Here is a 27,100-nt window from a genome sequence, read left to right as displayed (position 1 = left end):
GGCTCAGAATGTGTCTGATGCCTGAAGTCAGGACTTTCTTTCTCTGCCGCTCCTGCTGTCTGACACTGCCTGGTTTCTGCTTGAAGCTCAGCGCCTGTCATGTAGCAGAGTGCTGCACAAGAACAAGAGGTATGAGATGATTTTGTAGAGTTTAGATTTGTTATGGTTTTCTTTTCCTGGATGTAAAGCAGATATTTGAGCTTAGACTCAGACAGAGGCTGAATGTCTCAGTAAAGCAGCTGTCCTTACAAAGAGGAAGGAGTGGGAAGGACCCAGACTGTGGCCAAAAATACTACTGGGTGCCAAGCTAGTATTTGATTTCACGGGGAAATAGTTGTGCTTATTTTTACATGGAATGGTTAAATGGATATACATGGATGAGAGTGACTGTGTCCCAGTACACGGAGGCTGATCTTTGTGGGGAATGAGGTTAGAAGATGCTGAGTTCAGCCACAGACTCGTTTGTGTGACCTTGGGCAAGTTATTTAGTCACATTTATGTTGCTTCCTGATTATCTGTTGTTTCCTTTTCTTTCCTCTGCTTTTGCATGCTCTGTCTGCCTGGACGGTTAGTAGTTAGGAGCTATCTTTTGGGGGCTGCTCCCAGTGCCTGGCGTGGAGCTCTGCTTTCAGTCGTGCTGCAGTAATTCATGCCGCATGCACTTGGGTGGGCCAGGGGAGGGCAGGAAGAGCTACAGGTTTGTGTGTGCTTTTTGTTGGGAAAGCCTATGCACTTCTGAATGTCCGCCCATGGTTTTTTCGCACTGTTTTCGTGTGTGAGAGGGGACAGATAAATGGCAGCCTAAGCATGAGTGTGGGAAGGTAAAAGCAGAAGCTTACCTGTGCAGGTGAGCACGTATACAATCTTTATATCCACAAACTGCTGTCTGTGAGGCACCACATGCGTGCGCGGGTGTGCAGGCTATATAGCAGCATCCAGGTGTGTGCCTAATTATCTTCCTGTACATCTTTTAGCATGTGTGTACTAACCTGTGCCTACAGCTGATGTAGGTGTGTCTGGACTTTTCCCTCTTTAAGCATGTGTAGAGTCCTCAGTCCTCTCTGCAAAGAAAATCCATTCGAGCACTGACTTTATTATCACTTTCTTTAGTTTATTTTGGTTGAAATCAGAGCTCTGATGAGAAAAAAATCAAGCAGGGAGCATATATTTTCCTGCCCACAGCATGTCCAGACAGCGTAGCTGAATGTATAGGCTTTGTGTGCCTGGAGCTGGTGGGTGAGCTATTCAGGCCAGGACAGAAAGACTGTCTGTGTCTTAGCACATCGTTCCTGGATTGCTTTTTCCACAAAGAGCCACCTAAATCTCTGAAGAACAGAGGCAGCTTGTTGGAGTAGAGGAAAGAAATTCTTTAGCCCATTTTTTCTTTAGTATCTCTTGAATCTTTCTGAAATTCAGGATGTGGTCCCAACCATGCTGCTTTGCTTTTTTTTTTTTTTTTTCTTTTTTTTTTTTTCTTTTTCCTGCTTTCAAACCAAACAAAAGGGCCTAGCTATAGATAAGGATACAACAAGGAAGGTTAACCCTTGGGTTGCCAGTAGCTTTTGGCTTTATTTCTAGCCTGTCCCTGTATGGGAGTGTGACCGGATGGCACTGGCTCCCTTTCTTCTGAATGAAGAGAGACTTTAATGTCTTCCAGCAGGCTCATCAGATGGAGTGAAGAACTGCCAAGTTCCATCTGAGCTGTAGCCCCAGTTATTAAAACCAGGCCTGTGCCTTGAGGAGCCAGCAGATGAGGCTGTGTGCAATTGGTTCCACATTAGTTTTTCCTTGCAAAGTAGGGCAGCCCCTGTCCAGACCAGCAATGCTCTTATCTGCTTCTTTCAGGCGTATTTAACTAAGTTTTACAAACCTTTCTGAGACCTAGCTGAAGTGAGATGATTTATAGAGTTAACAGGACACCACCTCCTCAGTCTGCCCTTTTTAGCCCTAGGAGACCAAAGTAAGTGAATGTAACACGTGCCATGCTAGTATGGTTGTGAGAACCCTAATGATAATTTTCCCAAGGGGAGATTTGTTAAGGCCCCCCAGCAGATGCCTGGAAGAAAGATTTCTGCAAGCCCCTGACTGTCAGCAGCTCCAACTTGCTTTTGGAAGTCCCATTCCAGCCGCAATCCAAAGAAAGCTGGCTCCTTCTCTGAACCCTAACCATAATTTGCACTTCTAAGCCATGGACAAGCTCTGCAGCCATGGCAAAGATGAGTGATTTTTTCCAAGCCTGGCATCCCTGTTTGCTTTTGGCTGCCTCTTTTCAGCCCTATTCTAACTGCAGTTCTATGCTTTCTCTCTCTCTAAACCCTAACCATAATAGTCTTCCTACCAAGAGATATCGCCTGGGAGCAATCTTTCTCTGCACAGTGACTCAGGGGTCCTTGTCTGTGGTGTGGTAAAATAAATAAGTAAATAAATATAAGTAGCATCAGGACAGCGAGAAAGTGCAGGGCTACAGTGTTAACAGGGGCTGCAAAAGAGAAGTTGGAATTACCAACAAACTTGACTTGGGAGAAATACTTCATCTGGGCAATGCCTGGGGGACTTTTTCTAGCACTTCACTGAGAAAGTATGGGATGAGAAAAAGAGAAAATATAGGTTTGCAATCGGAGTTGGACTGAAATGGGCCTACCAAACCAAGGTGGGAGGCAACCAGAAGAGCTGGTCTGGGAGAAGTCTTTCATCCTGGCAGTGGCTTGAGGGTCTTTTCTCATCACCTCAGCAACAACTGACCGAACTATGAGGGCATGTCACTGACTGCAGGCCAGACAAAACTAGGAGAAAGCAGGAAAAGCTTCATGCTGCAAGTGGAGATCACACATGCAGTAGTTCTATGCATATGCTTGCATATGAGTGTCTGACATGGCCTCTGTCCTTGCTCTGGATCAGTCTAGAACACCGGAACATGGGGTTTTTGGAAAACTGCTAACTGTACTCTATATCTGGGGAGTGCAGAGCATTTGCCTATTTCCTAGTCTTTCTCTAGACACACTCTTTAGAAGGAAGCAAGGCGGTCAGTCAGCTAGGAGGAGGAGATTTGGAAAAGCAAGGCTGCTGTTCTTCAATTGCCATGCCGTCTACATAGCCTGAGCTCCCTGCGGCTGTGTGTCCTGCATCTAAAAGAGTGAATTTCATGTATCATTTTGAGAAAATAGATGGATTTGGTGGGAAGAAGCCTGGCTCAGAGATTGATGATAGGACATGGAGTTATTTTTTTAGTGATTTTTTTTTTTTTTTTTTTTTTTGGTAGATATGCAAGTTGGGGCCTGGACTGAACTTGCTGTAACTAAAGCTGAAGGACCTTTTGACTGAAGGCAGCCTGTAGCCCAGGATCGAATACACAGCTCAGGGGAAGGGGGAAAAATGTTCACCAGCAGAATAGCACAAAGGAGGTTAGAGAGGTTGTGTGCTTCTGCTCAGATTTCATAGAGGAGGGCTCTGCACTGTACCTAGCAGCTCCTTTTGCCTGGATTATTCTGTGTGCAGTGATACACATTGTTAAGAATGACAGAGGCCAAGATGAGCAAGCCTTGGAGAGTTTACTTTCTCAGCCATGATTTGGATATTACTGGATCCAGATATTATAGGATAAACTAGGTTGAGAATGTTGTTCTTCCTTGGGTACTCAGCATCTGTAAGAGTCCTGGAAACCCTTTGATAGTGGTGAGCACCAAGTACACAAGCAGTTCTGCTGTGCTGCTTTGCTGCTTGGCTTTACACTGTCATGGCAACACGATGAGATTACAAAGCAACCTGTGCAAAACGAGGAAGAGATTTCTTCTCCTAGAATATAATTTCAGGGATATCTCTATGAAAACTCATGAATGAATTAGAAATAAGAACCAGTAAAACCTTTACTTTGAAAGAGAAACAATATTTACAGTGACAAACATGTCACTCCCATGCTTCAGGGCATGCTCTCCTGCCAGGATAAGGAGGGAATTTCCTTCAAGATTCTTCATGGCCCTCCATCTCTGATTATGCAGTGCAGCTGTGCAGGCTGGAGTGTAAGAAAAGTTTCTGTATTCTGACGTGTAACAGTTTCTCAGGGAGTGGAAAATGGGCTTCAGGATCCTTTTTGTATGTTTCATTCAGGGAGTTAACACTGATGTCTAGATTTTTTCTCTCACTGTGCTAGATTTTATTTCACCAAGGATTCAACAGGGTTGGACTGAATTCAGAATGAAGGTACAATTTGATATCAGATGTCCCTTGGAGGATAGTGAATGGTGGCAAGGAAACTTCTGCTGTGAGTTATCAGCCTGCCACGAGTATAGCACTAAAATAAAAATGGGAAATAAGTTCTTTAGTAGGAAGGAAAGGAGAGTCCTAAAAATGACCAAAATGACCAAAAGAAATGTGATATATTCACATGCATTCATCACTAAACACTACTTGGCTGCTGTTTGTGGACAGAGTAACTTTGGTGTTGGATTCTGATGTTTTTTTTTCAGATATGTATGACTGTGTGCTAAGTGCATGATCTAAAGCTCCTTGTTGATATCAGTGTAAATTTACCAGTTGCTTTGAGCAATGTTTGAGTAGAATTTCCTGTCTGAAACTGGGTAAATCTTGGAATTCTCACACTTTCTAAATACCTAATCTCCAGAATGAGATTAATTTGTTTGCTGTCTTCCTTGACTCCTCCATACCTTGTAGGGTGCTAGAAGTGGGATTTCAGAGCATGGCTCACAGGCTGTCCTTTTAGATGGAGTTATTTCTTAGTGGCAGGGATTGAACTTCTGGATCTCACAGCCTGAGTGTCTTCTGATGTGACCCGAGTAGTGGCATTCGGCAGCTGGCATTGTCCAGGAACTCCAGTTTCATCAAAGAGTGAGCCAGTGCTTTCATACTTGCTGGTACAAGTCTGCAGTAGATCTGACCTAATAACTACCTATGGCCAGCCTGCTTTTAGAGTATCTGATGCTTCTTATACTTCCAAAGTGCAGGAAGTAAGACGTTTTAGTAGGAAAAGCGATGATTTCATGCATACCTGTGTTTCATTTTTCTAATTTTCACTTGTTAATTTTAATTAAAGGAAAATAAATAGAAACCCAGAGCTTACAGTAGGTGGAGAGTGAGAGCAGTTTCACTCACATAAGCCACTTTTGATGTGGACAACTACATTCCAACATGCTGGCAATCTTCTTGCAGGGGTGTGCTACCTGTTAGGCTGGGCAGCTGCAAACTACTAAGCAGTAACTGTGTGAGTGGTGTGTACATGTAAAAAAGCATTGTGGCCCATGCCTCTGTTTTGGCATTCTTAAGACTGAAGATGCAATGGAAATGTAATTACTTAACTCAGGTTCAGCACAGCTATAGATAACTATAAGCATAATCTCAGCTCTACTTTCCTTGTGTATATAGAGGTATATACCATCTTAGGGCAAAGGGTAGTTTAAAGGACTCTTAAGCAGAAAAAAAACAATCACGCTTGGCATGTAATTGTACTTGTTTTTTAAAACCCTTTTATTCTTCAGAGTCTGTTTAAAAACTGGACCTTAGTGCATCCAGTCCCTACAAAATAATTTCCTTCATTATTCACCCTGAGCAATAGCTCGTGAAGAGTTGCAGCTAACACCCGAATGTCTCTCTTGCTCTCTTTTGGCAGGGATCTTTGGACAGCGATTGGAGGACACTGTGCAGTACGAGAGGAAGTATGGCCAGCGGTTAGCCCCACTGCTGGTGGAACAGTGTGTGGATTTTATTCGGGAGCGAGGACTTACAGAGGAGGGACTCTTTCGGATGCCTGGGCAAGCCAACCTTGTCAAAGATTTGCAAGATTCTTTTGACTGTGGAGAGAAGCCACTCTTTGACAGGTGAGTTGACATCAGAAATTCAGATTGTTTTACTTGTGGCATGTGAAGTCTGGCAGGAGCAGCCTGATGGTGGCTATCTTAATTACACATTCTCTTCATTCAGAGAGTAGCTGGGCCTTTCTCCTGCATGAGTGTTGAGGCCTACATTTGGTTCAGTGCTTGAGCAGGGAGAGAAATTGAGCTGAGTATAAGCACATCTTGAAAGCCAATGCTAGGTGTGGGTACAGCCTACTCAGCAGTTGGTGGGATCCCACCATAAAAATACACAGGACAGTAGTGAATCTGCCCAGGGGAAAAATCTCAATTCTTACCCATTCATTGTCACCAGGTTTCGGAATAGTCACCAAGATTTTACACATCTTTCTCTGGCTGTTTTATGTGTATGGAGTTGATCAGCATGTCATAGCCAACTATTTTCTGACCACAGAATTCTAGGCCAAAAGGAATTCCTTTTTGGTCAAGAATTTCAGCATCTGAGCAGGAACATTTATTTCAAAGTTGAATATATCGTAGGGACACCTGTGTTCTGTTTTGATTTTTCTGTAAAACTTAAGTCAGATGTTTCCAAAAGAAAAATAACCATTTCCCATTTTAATTCCCTCTGTAAATATGTTGATGCAATCACTCCTTGTGTGGTACAGAAAAAAGGTAGCTGCCTTTTGGTCTTACTATCTATGCCAGTGTCAGGGACCAGTGAGAGCCAGTTATTCTGCAAGAGAAGGTGACTCAGGAGCAAGAGCATTAACAAGCACCCAGAGCCCACTCCCATCATACCTGAGCCAGGTACTCAAGGCAGATGCAGAGAGAGCACTGAAGCTCAGGCACAGTCTCATGATCAGCAGGCAAGTCTATAGTGATAGTGATGATGTCCAAGGTCAGGCTGGGAAGTAGAGCTTGATTATCCATGAAGTCCCTTCTAACCCAAAGCCACCCTATGAGACTTTGAATTTCATCCTTAAGTCAGTGTCTTGGTCTGGATAACAGGGTGCGTGGCCAGTCAGTCATGGCTGAGGGGCTGTTGGCTGCCACAGGAAGAGCTCTAAGTTCAGCCAGGGAATAGGACATCTCTCAGCCGCACTATCTCTACCTTGGCTGTGAGCCCAGTCAAATAATCAGGAGGGTGGATGCTCTCAGGCCCTTGCAGCCATATTCTGTCCATCCTCCTTAACTGCCATTTCTTTCCCTCTCTCATGTGCACACATGCTACCCAGAATGATGGTTAGCATTGTGCTGACCTAAAGAGCCCTTTGAGAATTTTGCCTTGACTCTGGAAGAGTACTGGAACTTTAGTAGTGCTTGGATCCAAGGGCGTTGCATAGATTTGGACATTGCACAGATCTATGACACGTCCAGGAGTGGGATCAGATCGGAGATCTTCACTTGGAGACCAGGGTCCATTTCTTGCCAAAACTCCCTAGGACAGATTTCCCAGGTGGCACTGGCAGTTTCTGGTATGTCAGCGTATTAACCCAGGGAATCATTTCCTTGTGGATTTGCAGGCAATCTTGACATTGCCAGTGCTGTACCAAACTACTGCTGCAGGAAGTAGTACTGCTCTCCTGCATGATAGCATTGGGTTTGCACTCATTCTGGGAAGAATATCCTTTGAGTTTATTGTGAACATTCTTCCAATTCTTCCCTCCCCTCTGCTTCCCAGGCCACCAATCCTTCTTTCTTTGATTCTTAACCACAGTCTGTATTTTCTCCCTAAATGGAAGTGTTGAGATATTTTCACGAAAAAAAAAGTTGAAACCCTCAAACTGTCTCACTTCATCTTTTCTTAAAATCTTTTGTTTTTTAACAAAACATCCGGATGCTCTGGTTCAGAGTTAGAATTGTCTAAATTCATGTGGAAGTGAAGTGAACAGAGTTGTTTTGGAAAACACTTATCTGGGAATAGGAGTATCTACAGATGGAATTAATTAGGACCAACAGTCTCACTTTCATGTCTTACCTTCTTCTAATCTATTCTAACTTAATTGCCGAAAGACAAGAAAAGCCTCCTCCCATCATACTGAAAGCAGAAGGCACCTTTATTTCCATAGGCATTTGCAATAGTAAAATAGATCAGTGAGAAGTGTCACCTTTAACAGAGGCAATGAAGATCTCCATGAAGGGATGCCTGTCATTTGGGTTGATCTGAAATGGAACAACTCAATTTTCAGCATAGAATTGGAGGAGGCAAGCCTGGTAGCATCTGAGCAGTGTGACCATTGAGGGTTCCTCAGCTGTTGGCTTTCTGCCCTACCTTCCCCTTGCAGCCACTGTGACTGCTGCAGCTTGCAGGCCCTGCTCTCTGATCTTTTGTATCAGCACTCACAGAAAAGGAGAAACAATTCCATCATGGCTGAGTGAAACACTTCTAGTAAGCATAATTCTCTCTCTGTAACTGTCCGTATACGGCCTAGAATAACTAAGCAGCAGCAAATATTTTCTGCAAATTTTCACTGCAAATCAGGTGCAGTGAAGGAATACATTTTTTTTTTCTCCTTCTTTGTGGTTGCAGGCAATGCAGTTTGATTCTGCAATGAACTCAACATTGCTTGATCTTCCAAAAGCTAAAGCCTACCTGCCCAATGATAGATCTCTAATGATTGATAATTAAAATATTTACTTTTAAAAAGCTTGGGTTTTCAGTCTGAGTTTTAAATGCATATGTAGGTATTTAATGAAAAGCCAGGTGTTGCAGTTGGAAGCACCTACAGCAGTCTGCTCCTATCACATATCTGTGTCATTGACATTTTGGCTGGATTTCATCTGGCCATGCTGGTGTAACAATAAATTCCAACCAGGGGACCTGAAGTCCCTTGTAATGTGTGGGCTCTGCTGCTGAGTGATAATCATATCCACCATTCATGCCTGAAACCTCATACAAAAAGAACTGAGGTTATTGACATCATTTGCAAAGTATTTGTAATCAACTGAAGAAAACTCTGATATTCTCAGCTTTGATAGAGTTATTGAATAGAAATAGCAAAATTAGTAGCAAGTGGTCAAATGTTGGTACTTATTAAACTACTGGCAGCTCGTTCTGGTAATTTTTCCAATTTTCAAAAAAAAAAAATTCAGAAGTTTTACAGTTATGTTTCTAGTATCAGTCAGTATGCATGCCTGTGTATTTTTCTCCTTTCCCAACAGTTTGGAAATTACTGTCAAGCTTCAGTAAAATAACAGGGATGGATGTTCCTTAAGAGAATTGAATCCAATGCTCTTATCAGAACAGAATAAAAATAGAAGTACAAGTCCTTATGTATTTTGTCCTTGCACTGGTCTGCTGCAGCTGCAAAATATTTGGTAGAGTTCATTACACTTCAAAACACTGTTTAAAAACATCCTAAAGAGAAGAGATGCAGCTTTTAAAGAAGTGAGAATTTGAGGCTGCGTTGTTTACTGATGTGTTTTTCTCAGAATTCTCTAGAGACTGTCATGGCTGTGGTGGGAAGTGGAGAGCTGGTAACACAAACTGTTGAGATTTCTAGCATTTGCAAAGATAAACAGAGCTGTACAGTTGGAAACTTGGAACGAGGCACTGTCACAAACCAGAAATTGGATAGGTCATGTAAAGGGAAGAGCAGGTGCATCTTCATCATGGCATTTGATACCTCAGGCCCTAATTGAAAGTAAAGGGTAGAAAAGAGGGAAAAGAAGCCCCTGCAGTGGTAGAGTATCAGTTAGAGGATCAGAGATTGTTTGATTGCATGAGAGTGCAGAGGTTTGTTGTCAGAACTGTGTGATCACTGTGTTCTGCATTGCACACCGTCCTGACCGCACTGACTGAGGAACCACAGCACCACCCTATCTTGAGCAGGAGCATCCCTTCACTGCTCACGTTGCTTGAGATGCATTCTTATTTTCACAGAGGGGAGATTTTCCTTGTCCCCAGGTAGACCGTAATGCTTCATACAGTCGTGTAGCAGAATGATTCCACTTTGTGTACCTACCTTGTCCCTGAGAGGGACTTTGATCCACCCTGCCTGAAGGCATCAGGCTTTAAGGTAGTGTGGGTGTCTAAATTTCCTTCCTTCTTCTGTATTGCAGCAACACGGATGTTCACACTGTGGCGTCCCTCCTGAAGCTTTACCTCCGAGAGCTGCCAGAGCCTGTCATCCCCTTTGCCAAATACGAAGACTTTCTTTCTTGTGGACAGCTACTCTCAAAAGATGAGGGAGAGGTCAGTGGTCATTCTAATCTGCCTCCTTTTACCTTGAGGGTTGTTTCCAAGACCCAGTTTAATACAGCTTCCTTCTCATCACTCTTCAGTCCTAATTTAAAATCAGTGGAGTTCCTGGGAATCTCCCCCTGAATTTTCCTGAAGCTATGAACTGGCATAAGTATCACAGGCTCCCGCTTGAAGCAGAAGCTATTTTGAAGTCAGTCTTGTAGCCTAGTGCTTCTCTCAACTGAACAGTGGTGTTCTATAGCATAATCAGAAAGAGGTGCGAGGTGCGAGATCTGGGTTCCTTTTCCAGCTTTGCTGTTGACTCATTAGCAAGTTTTATGAAGTTACTCTCCTTTACTGTGTTTTCAATGTCATATATGGGAACAGCATATTTTGCCTTCCAGAGTTGTTGAATGAGATGTTGACTGATGTGATGGTCTTTGTATTTCTTAGAAGATAGACAATATAAAAGAACACAGTACAACACTATCCTAAAATGGCAGAAGTAAAGCTATGAATACTTTTCCAGAACCTTCAGTTCTTCCATTTGGTTTCCTCAGAGAAACCTCAAGTCTGTGGCAATCGTGGAAATTTTGATTCAGTTCTTGCAAAGGTAGTTTACAATATGGTTGATTGATCTGTTCTATCCATATTGCTCCCTGTGTGGTGATGTCTGAGCTCTTTGCTGACTGCAAGGGCACGTTGAATCTGGTCTAATGTGGATGGAACTGTGCTGCCTTCTAAAGGGAGGTTTAGAGTTGTAAGCCTTATTACTTACGTCAGCTAAAGAAGCAAAGACCTGAGGGCTTGTAAGTCGCAGCCACGTTTCTGTCCTTTTCTGTGTGTGGCCTCAGGGGTATTCTTACATCTCTGTCTCTAGTGGGGACTGTAACAGCTGTTCTTTGCTGAGAGCCTCCTGGTTCACCTTTAGTTGAAGTGGCTTTGGGAAGATTGAGTCCTTGATGATGCCTATAAGAAGATGCTTGTTTGCATGCATCAAATGCAGCATATCTGATAATATATAAGGGGGGTTTTAAGGGCAGAAGGCGTTTGGTACTGTCTGTACACACACAATCCATTCTCTAGCCAGCTCTGAGGAAGCAATTATCTCTGGTATCTGTGCATGACGCAGTATAACACTGCACTCTGATATGCATTTGTGTCCTGGACACAGCTGCATCAGTGTGTCAGTGCACTAGTGTTGTCTCTTAAATGGTACATGTATGTGTCTACTGGCTCCAAAACTTGCTTGTATATTAACGGCCAATACAGTCATTGCTGCAGGGTGCTATGTAACAGACAGGAGAAAGGCTGATCTCGTGAGAAACAGCAGCATTCCTAAGGCAGTGAAGCTGGTTTCATTTTGGTCATACAGAGTGCACACTGGAAAGTTTTGAATCCATTAAGCACTATTGCACAAGAGTAGAGGCAGTGCCAAGTTGGGCAAACATAATTGTATAGCATTGCTCAGCTTATTAATGATGTAGTTTTGTATTTTGCCTGATTTTGCCTACACAGGTTGCAGCAGTTTGGGAAGCAGCATCTGTGTTAGTTTTGTGGGAGCAAGGCCAGGATGAAATGAGTTGTAGTGAAAGCATTGTTCTCTTTGGATTAGAAAGGAGATGAGGAGGACCAGATAGCTGAAATGCAAGCTTAGAAAATACAGTACTGCTGATAGCACAATGTTGTCTCATTAAAATCGCAGCAGTAAACAACCATTCCTTTGGTCAGGAAAATCTGGAACCTCAACAAGGGCTGTTTACTTTTTTTTTTTTTTTTTTGGAAGGTGGAGTGCACACACCGAGGGCGGAGGGGCTGTACGTGCACAGTAGCACGTGGAGCAGAAGGAGCACAGTCATACCCGCCCGTAGGGCTTGCCTTGCCTCCCACATGGAAAGTCCCCCTGCTGAAAAATTGGGTTTCATTGAAATTCAGAGAATTTCAAAGTCAAATGTTTCATTTTGAAAATAATAATAATTAAAAATATATATATATATATATATATATATACACCTTGAAACAAAATTCAAACCACTGTTTGAAGAAATGTTTTGTTCTAATTTTGCATACGGAAGTTTTGAATGAGACATTTAGACTCAATTATGATTCTCTTTAGTTGTAACCTCCCCAAATAAAACCAGAATTACTTAAAGCAAAATAGCAATTTGGATAAAAGAGTTGGCACTTCATACTGCTACACTGTGAACATAGATAGGAACTATCATGACCTTAGCTTGGCCTAATCTCCGTTTGTATCAGAAAAAATACCCCAGCATTGTCCCAGGCATCCATTTTTCATTCGTTGCTGTTCATGTTCATTCATCACCCAACTAAACTTTGGTGCTGGAATGCAAACAGAAACTTAATTAAGCCTTTGAGCTGTGCTGAGGCCTCCAGGTATCTCAGCGGCACTGCAGCATTAAAAGATTGGATTCTGATCCCAGTTGGTTGTGAGGAGGAGATAATGAATGAAAGATCTTCAAATCTTAAAAAACTCATCTGAGTCTGAGCTGATGTGGCAGTGTTTTAGCTTCCCTGATGACTGAACTCTAGAGATGCCCTCAGTAATTTGGTAGACTAAGCCACTGGCTTTGGGATTTTAGAAGGAACTGAATTTGGGTGAACATTTGAAGTGCTGCCCGTTTTCTAGCCCTGTTAGCACTGATCTCTTACACACATTGCAAAACTTTTGGTTATAGGACCCCTCCTTGGAAAAGCATGTATCTGTGGTAAATAAGGCAGCATTCTTTAAGGAGTTAAGAGTTATACTGCAGAGTACCATCATGGTGAATGGCAGCACAGTGCCTCTACTGCTTGCTTGGCTGCAGCCATACACCACGACCTGTACTGTGTTAGCTGGTAACACTGCAGCAGTTTCCAGCTCACATTTTCCTTATTGCTTTATCGTGGTTTCACCAACTCGGCTTCCTGGCATTTGCTGGTCAGGTTGGTGGGCACAAAAATGGAAGCTTTCTTTTTTTTTTTTTTTTTTTTTTTTTATAAACCTGAGAATTGTTTGTACCAGAATGAATCTAAAAGATGCTCTCATTGTAATCCCACATTTGTGATTCCTTGTGACAGAGCATGGATGATAAATATCTACAGCCTTTTTTTCTTTCATAGGGCTTGTACCTTTAGATCATACTTCCAGCTGCCTGCATGTTACAAAGCCCTCTCTTGCATCCAGTGAAGCTGTGACATTTTAATTCAGAGCACTTGAAACACAGTGCCAAATGTCATTCTGATTTCTGTATTTGAAATAAATTGGGTTACAGAGCAAAACTCGAGAGGTTTGTTAGCTCAACTGTATCTAGTTCAAACACCTCACTTGAAAGCCGGATGACCTGAAAAACTGACTTTAACCTTCACATCAATAGCAGCTTTCCTTGATTCAAATGTCTTCAGAAGTTCAAGAAAGATGTTTGAGGTTTTCAAGAGACAGCTCTTTTATTGGAGTCTCCATTGTTGTCACTGTTAACAGGCGTGATTTTTACCTGGAGGAATTAAAAAAGACTGCTTTTTTTAAAGTTTGGTTTTTTATTAGTTCGACTATTTTTGTTTACTGGCAAGTTCAGAAGAAAAAATTGCTTGCTTTCAGGATATTAAGGATGGAAGCAGGAATACAGACTGCTTTCTGGATCTTGCAGACCCATCTGGAGCAGAGGACTCATGAAGATCTTGCAGGAGGCTGCCCAACAGAATCCCCTCCCTGACATTCATTACAAAATGGAGGAAAGCTGGAAATGAATGTCCAAATGCAGTTATCTGGCTTGGAACCAGCAATTCTGAAACTTCTCTAGCAGTCCTCCCTCGTTAGTTAACAGCTATCACTCTTCACAGATGTGTTTGGATATCTGTCTTCACACAGGGATGGTAGTCCCAAAAAATGAGCAAACCTTCAGAGTAACTGCAGCATTGAAAGGAACGAGTAAATGATGGTGGGACTGCAGCAGGACAATAGCCTTCTGAGTCAGAGATTTTCATAAGATGATTTAAGTAGCTTCAGGGTTTTAAGTCATTTGTCAGGCAGATCTCTCATCTTACATATTAATGTAAAGACAGAAGGTTTATGAGGAAGTATGTCACAGCTCAGAATGACTGCAAATGGAAGTAATTAAAAAGGAGGTATCTGAACTGGAATGTTGTCAGCTTCTTAAAGAAAAATTCTCCTCTGCTCAGTTTGGCATTGCTGCACCCTGTTTATGGTACGCTCAGAGCCTCTGAAGTTTTGAATAAGCAGGGTGCTGGAAAGCCATATTTGCTGGTCCACTTATACTGGTATATCCATGAGCAGACTGAAGACCAGCGGGCTTCCCTAGATAAAGGTTTATACATTTAACCATTAAGCTGACAAAAGGATTTGCGCCGATTTAGAACACTAAATCAAGTTCTGGATGTGGGGGTTTCAGTATTTCAGTCCATGATTTGACTTCAGGAATTCTGCAGCCATTTTCTCTTGGACAAAAGCTTTTCTTGGTGTTTGGGGAATAAGCATGCTGACTTGGAGGTTTGCAGAGGGGGTGGTTTTCTGGTTTTCCTTTTGTTGTAGATGGACAGCCCAGCTATTTTTTGGTTTATTTTCTTTCTCTGTCTTTTAGAATTTTAAAGGAAAAAATGTTTTTTGTTTGTTTGTTTGGTTGTTTTTTTGTTTGTTTTTGTTTGTCTGGGGAAAGATCCCAGTAATGATGCTCCTCTGGGTGGGCACCTCTGCTTGCTGGGCCATCAGCACTCCTATAGAGAGCTGTTTTCTCACTCTATCTCGTGTCAATGTATGGTGTGTAGTGGATCTCTCTTACTGGGACCAGTGTTTGCCTTCTACCTGAGAGGCAAGGAACAATGAAGGATGATACTGTCTACAAAACTTCCTTGTGCTATCATTTGTTGATTCACAGGTTTGACTCAGAAAAGAGCATTTTATAGCACTGAGAGTCATGTCTGCTTTGCATCATTTATATTAATAGTCCTCCTTTCTTGTTTTTCTTGTCCCTCAGGGTACTCAGGAACTGGTTAAACAGGTAAAGAATTTGCCCCAAGCCAACTACAATCTCCTGAAGTACATATGCAAGTAAGTGAAATTAATTAACACTTGGAAAAGTCACTACATTTTGTGAGATTCAATCTTATATACAAATAATTCACTCTGAAAGTTTGAATGTTCAGTCACCACTTAGACATAACATGCTGATCCTGTAAAGTATGTATAGGTGGATGTGCAGCCAAACAAATTGCTGTCATCCACAGCCTTGACAGCAAGCATCAATGATGCTGCTAGGTTGTACTGTTTGTTTCAGAAGCACTTAAAGACCAATAAAGAAAGGTAGTAGTTCCAGGCATTGCACAGCAGGAGGATTTGTAACTCAAGCTGAGTAGCAGATAGAGTTATGATAGAGGCCAGTCTGGCCTCAGCTGTGATTTGGAAGTGGGGTTGGGAATGGCTTGGAGTGCCAGGGATTCTGTGGCCTTTTCTCCTGTTGTCTCTCTGCTGATTGTTCCAAGTGGGAAGGAATCGTCTGGGAGCTGGAACAGAATGTTTGCCTTAATACAATGTAATTCACTTTGTCCTATTGTGATCTCTGTGGTAAAGTCCTTTGCACATCTGCAACAGGCAGTAGACACAAATGCTGACTGACATGAAGCCCATGCCTTACTCAGGAGATGACAATCCTTCCCAAGGGTACAGATGGACAGCATTTTTGAAATGTACTTTTGAATGCTTTGAAAAATGTATTGTGCCTCACTGTGTATTTCTGTAGTTTGGTGTCTTGAGTATTACAAAACATAAAGGGAGAATATGGAAGAGAATATAATCACACATGTTTCTAAGTGAAGAATTGAAGAAAATAAAGTCGTTTTTAGTTCTGACTTAGGGAAGAAAACAGTTCTTGGGTCTCAGCACACTGAAAGCCTCTTAAACAATAGGAGTGCCTATGAAAGTCAGGCTGCAAGTAGAAGCTTTCAGAAGTTTGCCAACTGAGTAGTACAGTGCGAGGAGGAAATGTTTTGACTGCTAAAACTGCTCAGATCACCCCAGAATGAACAGCAGTTCATTAAAAACAGATTACAGGCAGAGTGAGACTGTTCAACTCTGAGGTCCCTGAGACCTGTTTCCTGCTCCTCTAGGTATTCATGTCATATTGTCCTTTTTGTAACGAGACCAATTACAAGCTATTTCAGTGTTTCTTACAACCTACTGTAGCTCCTACTGAGGCTATTCCAAATTGCAAAACATATAACTTTTAGAAACATTCTGTTGATTTCCAGCGTATGCATACAGATAGCCAGTCTGTCTGCATTTCTTCATGTGCTATCTTTGGCTCACATAAAGTCTTTTCCATGTGTTGATGTCTGCCCAGTTGATGCATTCACAAGAAGCTCTTTATCTGTGTTTTGTCAGATTCAAGAAATAAAGCTCTTCCCACAGGCTGCTTAATTCTAGGATGTGAGGATCAGTGAAATGTCTTTTTTTTTTTTTTTTTACCTCTATCTGTAAGTGAAAACTGGCAGAAATCACTCCATGTAAATGGAAATTTCCCAGAAAATCTGTATTTGCATAGTCAGAAGTACCTTTGGCAGAAGATATTCTGTCTTCTCTTGTTCATACAAGGGATCTGGGATTGAGTTTGAATATCTAAGCTGCATTTAGTCTGTAGGAGCATTTTGGATCCCAGGCTATATAAACACAGGGCAAAACTTTCTGCTCAGCATGCCTACAGTCTGAGAAGTGACTGACTTATTTCTCTCCTTCTATGATTTTTCTGGGGGGGCTTTTCAAGGTTCCTTGATGAAGTTCAGGCTCACTCCAGCGTTAACAAGATGAGTGTTCAGAACCTAGCTACAGTGTTTGGACCAAATATATTACGACCCAAAATGGAAGATCCAGTGACCATGATGGAAGGTAGGTACTCCTCTTGTGAGATAACACAGCATTTATATTTTGGAGCTGCAGGAAGATGATGAGAAGTACTGCACGTTGTATCACTGAATGCACAGTCAGCAACAAGTCAGACAATCCATTTCATCAGTGCCTGTGAGTGGATGTACCAGTCTGGCCACTGCTATCCCACTTGCCACTGGTCTGGGAATGTCTCTTTTCTACAACATGGAGATGCCTCTGCCCTTCTATGCCCTTTCAGCTGTTGAGAACGTTTCTCACACTTACTGTTAAAATGAAAGGTCAAAAGTTCTTCAGTTCCATGTTCAAGTATCAAACTACTGCTGTTTAGCATTACTGCATTTGGGTGTATTTAGGCAACTTCCTGCAAAGGGCATTCAAACTACAATGAAAGAGGTACTGCAGTTCTTACTGTGCTACAGAGGTTATACTTATGTGTCTTAGACATGTTGTCTTGCAAGCAGACTGTGTGTGGGTCAGAACTTCACAGAATTGAGTAACAAGTCAAAGATCACTGTTAATTTTGGATGTTTGTACATTTAAAAAAAAAAAATTATTCCAGCCATATATCAGATGTTTGCATATATATATTTCCTGAGTTGAAAAAAAACAAACCAAAACAACCCAAACCTCTAGTAGAAGTAATGTTACTAGGCCCTAACTAATTATGGAGCTGCTTTGGGTACATTTGCTGTTAAGTGTGTTCTTTTGAGATGACAACTTTTATCTGCAAGGGTTGGGATGAAGTAGAAAACCAGACTATTCTACTCAAGTTTTACTGAATTTGCTTGCTCATTGTATCCTGTTTGTGCTGGACTGCAGGAAAAGAGAACTCCAGAGAAGGAGGAAGCCTAATGATGGAAAGGCATAGACTGTTTTAAAAAATTTTGAAAGAATGAAAAAAATAGATCTGTGACTGAAAAAAGCTCTTACACTCAGTAGTTACTTCTGTACTCCTTGAGAATGGGTCTTTGCTTTAGGAAATAAGTTAAAATGCCACAAGTGAGATGAGAAAAGGTGAAACAGAATAACTAACGATGGACCTCAGTGCACTTAGGTCTTGCTTGCAGGCATGAATGCTTCTTTCTCCTGAAGCATGTATAAAAATCTGAAAATTATCCATCTCCATGTGAGTCAGCAAGTGCAGAAACAGATGCTGGGTTATTAGCAGTCTAAAAGTGGGGACAGCTGAACTCCTCACAGAAGTTAAATACGTGTTATAGGTGAGGTTAGTTGTACTTCTTGCTGTCAGGCCAAGACTCATGATTATATTCAAGTCCTTATCATAGAACCCTGGGTATTAGTCTTATTCTCTATTTCAGATGATAAGTAAACCTAGCATTAATTGCATATTTGCTCTTTTTAAGGCTTTTCTCTTTTGTGGAAAATACTTTGTATTAGGTTTGATAAGTGGTATTCTTTTGGTCTCTAATGGTCTACTGAACCCTACTGAACCCTACTGAAAAGCAGTAACAACTCATTCTGTGGACTTACATAGTTGTCAGTACGCTGCCTGCACTCCCTGTATACTTTCTACTTTGTTTAAATGTTGTGAGAAGCTCTCTTTTAATCAGGTTGGTCACCTTGTGCATCTGCTAGCTGCTGTCTACAGCTGCATTTGTGATTCTTTGGGGGAAACTTTGTTCCAGTAGAGTAGCCCCTATGGCAACTTATATTTCACTTTATAACATTTACTGGTACCTACGTTCCTGTAACACCTGTTTTTTTGTTTTGCTCTCCTATTGTAAAGAACATACACATGGTTGCTTTAGGCTGTGATCTATGCTGTGTTCTACCTTAAAATTTAATGTTTTCCTTTGGGTCCTTCTTAATGATTGGAAACACTGTCAGTCAGAAGTTCTTGTTGCTTTCACTTTGTATCTGGGAAGCTGCATTTGTCTGGGACTCTCCAGCATATATTTGAAATCTCATTTCCACCATGGACTGTATTTCAACATGTTACCTAATGTGTACTGTTTCATTTCAAAATGCTGAACATTTTACTAGAATTGTAAGCAAAGAGCATTCTACAAATAGATTGATGGTACAAGAAGTATCTCTTTCCCCTTGTGCGCAGCCGCATCTGTCATACAGATGTCATACTCTTGGCAAGTTTCTCTATAGAGTTCAGCAGAAGGCCTAGGCTGAAGCTTCTGGTGCTTTTGTAAACACTAGCTCTGGGCTTGCTAAGACTGAATTTTGGCATAATGCAGATACTCGAGTCAATGGAAGCCTGCTAGTTTTGGAAGCTGGACGGAAAGATGCTCCATGCTAGATGACACATTGGTGTACTGAGAATCCAGCATGCATCTCTGTACAGAGCTGTGCTGTCCTGTAGAGCTGCACTTGCTAAAGTGAAGTTGATGCTGGCTCTGAGCCCCATGCCAGTGTGGTACAGAAATGCCCTGTTTTTTCATGTATCTCCCTCCTCTGTCATCCTCAAAAGTCCTTAAGCAGGCTAATTTATTAATAGTTACTACTGACCATTTGTGCTATGCTAGTCAGCTGCATTAAGCAGGCAGACATGCCTGTGTCATTCCTATTCTTCATCTCCAGCAGTGGGAGCAATTCCTACCTCTTGCAGTCCTGTATAGAAAGGCCCAGAGGTTTGTACTGTCCTGCTGCAGGGCATGGTGCCCGCACACCTGCCCAACAGGGAGCTCACAGGGCACCTTACAGACAGGGAACATCAGGCCTTCCATGGTCTCATGGAATCCTTGCCTTTGTTTTCTCCCACAGGCACCTCACTGGTTCAGCACCTGATGACGGTGCTGATAAGTGAACAGGGGAGAATCTTTGCTGTCCCTCAGGCAGATGTGCCAGGGAGCCAACTGGAAATCAGACCCGTGCGTCCACGCAACACTGTGGAGTGGATCTCTGAGGAGGATGGAGAGGACAGCAGGTCAGAAAGCAATTTTCCCAGCCCTGCTGATCTGCCTTCTGACAATGCTGTGGCACTGGAGACCACGCCTGGACCTGTATTGAAAAACGCCCCTCCAGAGCACAGCAGCAAGTTGGCTCAGCCTGCCACCAGCCCCAGCAAAAGAGTGCAGACGCTGCCTCCGTGGAAATACTCCTTCCGCCAGCAGGGATCACGATCTGTGAGCCCAAAGCTGGGCAGCTCATCCCTAGATATCCCCAACCTCTCCTCCAGTGGAAACTGGCTGATGAATGGACTGTACTCTCTCCGAGGCCACCGCCGGACAGCCTCTGGGGAACGAGTTAAAGACTCTTGTTCTTCTCAGAGACTTTCTACTTATGACAATGTCCCTTCGTCCAGCCTCTCCCTCAGCACACACAGTATGGGCAGCACCACGTGGTCTACGTCATCGTGTGAGATCTCTGTGGTGGACTCAGTCAGCAGCTGCCCAGCCTGTCGGGCCAGTGACTCCTCGGTTTTAAGCTCTCTCCAAACTGAGTGGATGACTCAGGGCTCACTGTCTCAGAGTGAGATCAAGACTGCAGATCTGGAGAACAGCATCGACAGGTTAGAAGCCTGCAGCAGCAGCAGTGAGCAGAGCAACCTAGCTCCAGCTTCCAGAGACTCTGTCAGATGCTCTAGGGCCTTACAGAGCTTGGTGGTAGAGCTAAAGACAGAACTGAGCAAACAGAGGACTGAGTACGAGACCAGTATCAAAAGGTAATGTCACATGCATGGTGGAGAAAAAGAAGTCTTCTGTGATCATCACCTCTGTTTGAACATGGGTGGGGGCTACCAAACTAATCTGGTTCTGGGACCTGTAGCTTGGGAAGATTGTAAATTTGGATCTGGTCTTTCCTCAGTGCTCTGTGAGTCCAGCTTTTCTCTTTGAGCTGGGATTGTTCAGTCTGGAGAAGAGGAAGCTCAAGGGAGACCTCATTGCACTCTACAACCTCCTGAAGGGAGGCTGTGATGAAGAGGGATTTGGCCTCTTCGCCCAGGCAACGAGCAGGACACGGGGTAATGGCCGCAAGTTGTATCAGAGGAGGTTTAGGAGGGACATAAGGAAGAACTTTTTCTCTCAGAGAGTGGTCAGGCACTGGAATGGCTGCCCAGGGAGGTGGTGGAGTTGCCGTCCCTGGCAGTGTTCAAGAGGCATCTGGATGACATGCTGCATGATATGGTTTAGTGCTTGTGGTGGCAATGGTGATGAGGAGACAGTTGGACTGGATGATTTTGTAGGTCGTTTCCAACCCTGTGATTCTATGATTCCATGATTTGACAGAAGAGAAGATTAAAAAATGGGATTTCTATTACACAGGAAATTCCAGTATTGCTCAGTTGATTTTTCAATGGAAATTGGAACAACACAGGTTATTACCAGAGTCTTCTCTTTGTCAGTGTTCTGCTAGAAACAGCGAGGCAAGCATCTGTCTTGTGGGGAGGGAATGGAACCTAGGGTGGTCTGTGCAGGTGCTGAGAACTGTGTCAAATCAGTCTGAAATTGAAGGTTTTATGCCGCTTTTCCCAAGGGAAAATTTCCTTAGAAAAATGGTTGTGACTGTTCTTTGCTGGTTTTATTGTTGTTGAGATTGCATCTCAGTTATAACTTTTTCAGTAACCATTTTTTGTTGAACCTCAAAAATCAAAGCACCGTTTCCAGATGCTCTCAGAACAGTCCTCTGCTCACACAGCATGGTACTGACTCAAAGCAGCAGCAAGGTGCTGCTTGGGCAGCAGGGCTGAACTTGGTGGTTCTTAGCCCTGATGTTTTTCATGTTTTCAGGAGAGGTGTGTGTGAAGGTAGGGCCTATAAGAAGTAGAAAGTACTCCTAACAATTAGGAAGAGTCTTATTTATTCATTTGTGTGAGTTGGTGTATTAGTTTTTACGAGTTTTAGAGTTTAACAGAATGATTTTCAGACAAGTACTCGGTAAAATACAAACATGAAATAATTTAGATACGTTTTAATATAAAGGGATATGTGAAATTGTACACCATGTTACAGTACAGAAGAATTGTCACCAGTTATGGTGCTTTGCATTGGAGAAGGGCTGCAAGCACACTTCTCACAAATTTGTTTCTTCTCAGCTATTTTGTGTTTGGTTAGTGTTAGACTCCTACGTTATTAAAACTCTGGTAACCTTTACATGGCTCAGTATCCAGCCACTCTTTTACACATGGTACCAAAAGCGTCAGCTAAGTTTGCTGCTGCATCATTTTTATCGTTATTTATCAAAAGCTTTTGGAAAGCCCCAGTGGGAACTGTGATCTGTACCAGTGGGCCAGCTGTTAAGGTATGAATATTATCACTTGTTACCTTCTTGCTATATTTTATGGCTTACTGTGGTGGTGGTTTGCCAGCCTCTGCAAAGCTGGTAGGGAGACGAGTATGTTCATTGCATTTGATCTGCAGGACTGCCCTCACAAGCCTTGTTGCAGGGATACTGAGTAACAAATAGAAACGAGATCAGGCTGCAAAATTTGGAAGTGTGTACCTGCGCATTCTTACCTGCTGCCTCTGGGAAGTGAAAGCTTTCCATATCATCACGAAAACACCTAGGAAGGACGTTTGTCATTTCTGCTGCATTCTCAGCTGTTTCAGTTGTAACAGACACTTGTCTTTCCCCTTCAGCTGGAAAGGGACAAAGAGCAGTTAGTGTAACTGGAGGGGAGGACTACAAATTAGCCAGGTCTCAAAGGGTAAAGTAGCTAAGGGGAAGATGCCTAACAAACTGGTGGTATTTTCATAAAGTAGGCAAGATGCAATCACTGCCTTTTTGTATTAAACAGGATGATTCCAGCTGTTTGGGATTACAGCCCTAAGGATCTTGCTGTCAATTCTGAGAGTTTCAAGCCAAGTTTTTCAGCTCTCAAAAATTTTGCAGTGTTTTTACTGCAGCTGCAACATTTTAATTTCCTTTTGACTGCACGTGAAAATCTGCTCCTGTGGAAAGACAGAAGCTGACTACAGTGAAGGAGCGTGGCAGATTAGCAGGAAAATCGGGGGCTACCTCACTGGTGTTATGAAGGGAATTCAGTCCCCAAAAGTAATAATTCCTTTACAGTTGTACCTGTGCTTGTGTGGTTTGTAGAATTCAGTCTGTGTAGTAGGGCATGTTTTAATGAAGGCATATGAGCTTTTTGTTGGCACATGTACGTGGAGGGAAAGCAAAGTCGGTACCTGCCTGGGGCAGAGGTAAGGAACACTTGCTGATGGAAAAGCTGTTATTTATCATTATCAACTGCCCATTTTCTCCCTCTTAGTCAGAGGGAGGCAAGTTTTATGGCCTTCCTGTAACCGGTCTGTTCCAGAGCATTTTTCCCTCAAGGTTAGTATAATTATCAGGCATTCTCTGTTGAGTTTCAGTAATTCATGTTTACCACCTGGGCCTCTTAAGAAACTGGAAATGTCCTGAAGAGGACTATTACTGTGTATATAAAATGCCTGTAAGCACTGTGAACCTTTGTATTCAGAACAGGGGCAGTTTGTTTTGGCTGCTCTAGCTGACTCCTAAAGCTTCACAGAAGGAAAATATAACTGGTAGCACAGATCTGTGGGATGTAGCAAGAAGTGTGGGGGGCTGCATCTTAGCTTCCAAGGAGTCCACTTGCATTGCAGAACACAGCTGGCTGATAAATGTTGGCCAGGACTGGTAGTTTTTTCTAGATATTCTGCACATTTCTGTTTACCTGTAAGCGCAGCTGTTGGTCTGCTGCACTTTGTGATCAGTGCTTATGGGTGTGACTTTGTAATTTGTTGAAGTTGGTAACAATGATAATAATGTCATTCTTGGCTGTAGGTGAAGAAACAGGGCTGCAGTGCATTGCATTGTCTGCAAAGTTGCTTCGTGGTGGTCACAAGATGTAATTCGGGTTCTTCTGAGAAAGTTCTTTTTTTAGATGTTGCTGTGGAGGCTTCCTTTTTAAGTTTCACTTACCCTGTGTAAAAATATCCCAGCCCCAGTTTCAAAGGGAAGCCAGGCACCCTATTTCCACAGTTGGGTATTAGAATGTTCATTCTTTTGTTTTTAATTTAAAGTAGAGTGACACCTTTCCTAGGACAAGGCTGTTTTTAAAACTCACTGTCTGACTCCTATCTGGATGTATTTCTTCTGAACTCTGTCTTGCAATTAGGAAACGTGAGTGGGAGGACAGTAAGTTCTGAGTCTTGAATTAGAGCTTTGTGCACAGATGAACTATTTCAGGTCTGTCCTTCAGATTCTTCCTCATATGAAATGTGGATTTTTTTTTTGTCTGTTTGTTTTGTAAAATTCTGCAGTGTGAAAAATTTCTGCTCCCCAGCCCCATTGTCAGTGACAAACTTTACAGAAAATACCATAAGATGGAAGGCAAGGAAGGAGTGTGACTTCATTCCTAACTAACTGACCTTCAAGGGTATTCTTCTGTACTGGATACCTTACAGGGAAACACAGGATAAAAACAGGTTGTTGTTTCTTTTGGAAGTTACAGAAGTTATATATCTGAACTCAACCTAACAGGTGTGTTGAGTTATATCTCCTCCCAAAAGCATTGCTTTGTAAGACTTGACTTGCTTAAGTATATTTATTTTCTCAAGATACAAATGGAAGTGGGATCCAGCGTTCAAGGACCCCCTGCCCTTAAACTCAATATTAAGTAACTTCAAAATGGTAATTGGTGCTCTCATTTAAAACTTCCTCTTAGAATTGAGACATTTTAGCTCTAAGTAGAACAACTTATATTTATCACAGCTATTACAGCACTACTTATCATGCTTCTTACTTAAAAAGTTCTTTTTTTTTTCTTTTTTTTTTTCTCCTCCCTCTCTCTCCTGTTTGGTTTTAAGAATTGAAGAAGCAAGTGCAGACCTGAGGAAGCAAGTGGTTAGGCTAGAAGAAGAACTGGACCAAGAACGAAAGAAATACACAATGCTGGAGATAAAACTGAGGAATTCTGAACGTGCTCGGGAAGATGCAGAGAAGAGGAATCACCTCCTGCAGAAGGAAATGGAAGAGTTTTTTTCAACATTAGGATGTTTAACTGGTGGGAGTCAAAGTGCTAAAGTCTCCAAATAGAACAACCTGATGTACATCACAGAAAATTATTTCTGGCAAAACCAGTGAAAGAAATGCACATTTTGTTAAGTTATACTCATGTATCATGAGTAATTCTGCAGTGATTGTGCTCTCAGTGACATGTGCCCTGTTGTCTTTTCATGTTCTGTAGTATTTGGGCCAGCTGGGAATAGACTGCTGAACATAATGTTTGAACGTTTAGATTTCAGATTGCCAAGAAAGAGAGGACACACTTTCTACCCACAGGTCAAAAGGTTCTGGTCTCCATTGCTGTACTTGTTCCATCTTTGGATTCCCTGCACCCTCCTTTTGCTGGTTCACGGACAATGGAAAGGCATGGAAGGTGGGTGAGACCCGGGAGGACTGCAGTTCTAGAATGTCACCACATTCATTGTGGCTTAGCATATGGATTGAATACGAGGTTTTTTCCTCCCTACTCTCTACATAAAGCTTGTTCAGATATCTCATTGCTGAAAGTGGCATTATTTCATCAAGATGCTTTGAAAACAATGTCTGCTGAACAGCTGAAAATACTGGAAATTTTGACACTTTCACTACGTTATCCCTTTGGTACCAAACAGTTCCACTGCCTCACAAAAATATGACTTATTAAAGTGTACCTGTTTAACAATCAGATTGGCCACAGAAACTCACTGGAACTTTAAATATGCGTGCTTTGCCCTAGGTAACTTATTTTTACTTTGAGCTAAAAATAGAGCAGCATCAGCTGCAAGAAAAAAGAAATCTCCTGTGAGTTGATACGTAGTGGTCAGACATCAAGGTAAGAAAAGGAAAATTCTTCTTGTAATCAAAACAAGTCCAACTGATGTCAGTATTTTAACTTGAATAGCAAAACTACTGTAAGAGAAATTAATGCAGTTAGTGTTGAAGAAGGGAATGGGTGGGATCTATCTTTAACTGTCACAGAACAGCAGTTGATTTTTTTGTTTGCAAGAAAGTTTATGGGGAAAAGGAGAACTGCAAACAATCCAGTAGCTTAAGTTCACTACTTCTACAAAAAGAACATACGCTGTTAGAATGAAGTTGTAATTCCAGGACTGTCACGACTCACTTCCCTTCAAGGGACCGACTGACTTACTGGGGAAGTTCTGCACAACATTTGGAGGACCCCGAGTCATACAGAATCTGCACACAAACCGCTGTTTCACCAGATCCATCTCGAGGTGGTTTGCCAGCCCCTGCACTCCATCGTTTGCCCTCTTTCGGCAGAAATCTTTGACAGCTGATGCAGCTTGGGAGTCTCAAAGGAGAATGATTTTAACAGAAAAATGCCATGACCACGTGAACTGACTAGGAACTGGTATAGACTGCAGTGAAGGTGCTCGCTTCATTTAACTACTTAAAAAGAAGAATGACCTTGCTTTTTTTTTCTTGGTAGAAAAGAATATAACTCATTATCTGGCAGTAACCTTGGGACGGTCTTTTTGCAGTACCAGCAGATGCACACTGATGTTCTCCTTATCTCACTGACTGAACAGAAGTTGTTTCTGCCTCACTGTAGGGATTCTCCTTCCCACAGAAATGTAAACCATTTAAAGCGAGCAAAAAGAAACATATAGCCTCATATTTCCTGGTTACGGCAAGTCAAGCAAAGCAGTGAAATACAACTAAGCTGTTTGGGTATTTCAGAACAGTTTCCAAGCGTGCCCAGCTGCACTGGATTCTTTACTACCCCTATGGTGAAGCAGTGTGGCAAAACCCTGACTGTTCAGCAGGAGCAGCCTGCCACCTGCAGGCAGCAGCATCGGCCCCCCCCCCCCCCCCCCTTAGTATTACTAACGAGCGCCACCCCAGTTCACATCCTTCCAGGGTATCACTACTGGGCACAACTCCTTACCAGCTTACAGGGTCGCAACTGAGTCTGCAAGGAAGACAAGGGCCCGTTTAAAACTATTAATATGCACAAAGCATGAGGAGCAATTCCTGTAACAATGAATGTCAGCTGGAACACCATAGTGGCTTTAGGCAGTGTGAAGTCTAATGACAGTCCTCAAAAATAAACCTCAGTGTCAAAGTATAGCCTGTGCTAGGCTGTAAATAACTCTGCAATTACAATACCATGCTGGTAAAAGTGACAGTTTGTACTACCAGAGGCATTCAATCCAAAGTAGCAGCAATCAGAATATTTTTGTACCTTCTTTTATTCTTACCCTAACACGGGTACTTTTCATTATATCCAACATCCTGACAGCCTACATCCCTTAAACAATTCATACTGCATTA

The 27,100-nt window shown here is 42.4% G+C and overlaps 1 protein-coding gene across 2 annotated transcripts in view; it reads left to right on the top strand.

The window, feature by feature from the left end:
• The window catches only part of ARHGAP22 (Rho GTPase activating protein 22), a 140,450-nt gene extending 113,892 nt beyond the window's left edge, over window positions 1–26,558 (top strand). For both annotated transcript variants that reach the window (XM_042863396.1, XM_042863397.1), the window contains 6 exons: window positions 5,621–5,828; window positions 9,867–9,999; window positions 14,979–15,052; window positions 16,761–16,882; window positions 19,619–20,519; window positions 24,628–26,558. In XM_042863396.1, the coding sequence (XP_042719330.1) occupies window positions 5,621–5,828; window positions 9,867–9,999; window positions 14,979–15,052; window positions 16,761–16,882; window positions 19,619–20,519; window positions 24,628–24,856 (1,667 nt within the window). In that variant the 3' untranslated portion in view covers window positions 24,857–26,558. The remainder of the gene's footprint in view (window positions 1–5,620; window positions 5,829–9,866; window positions 10,000–14,978; window positions 15,053–16,760; window positions 16,883–19,618; window positions 20,520–24,627) is intronic.
• Window positions 26,559–27,100: the final 542 nt, after the last annotated feature.

This window comes from Lagopus leucura, unplaced genomic scaffold (genome assembly GCF_019238085.1).
Source record: "Lagopus leucura isolate 7727_CA_CO unplaced genomic scaffold, USGS_WTPT01 Super-Scaffold_739, whole genome shotgun sequence".
Taxonomy (NCBI): domain Eukaryota; kingdom Metazoa; phylum Chordata; class Aves; order Galliformes; family Phasianidae; genus Lagopus; species Lagopus leucura.
The sequence above is the reverse complement of the archived record's forward strand: the minus strand, read 5'-3'. Positions and strand labels throughout refer to the sequence as shown.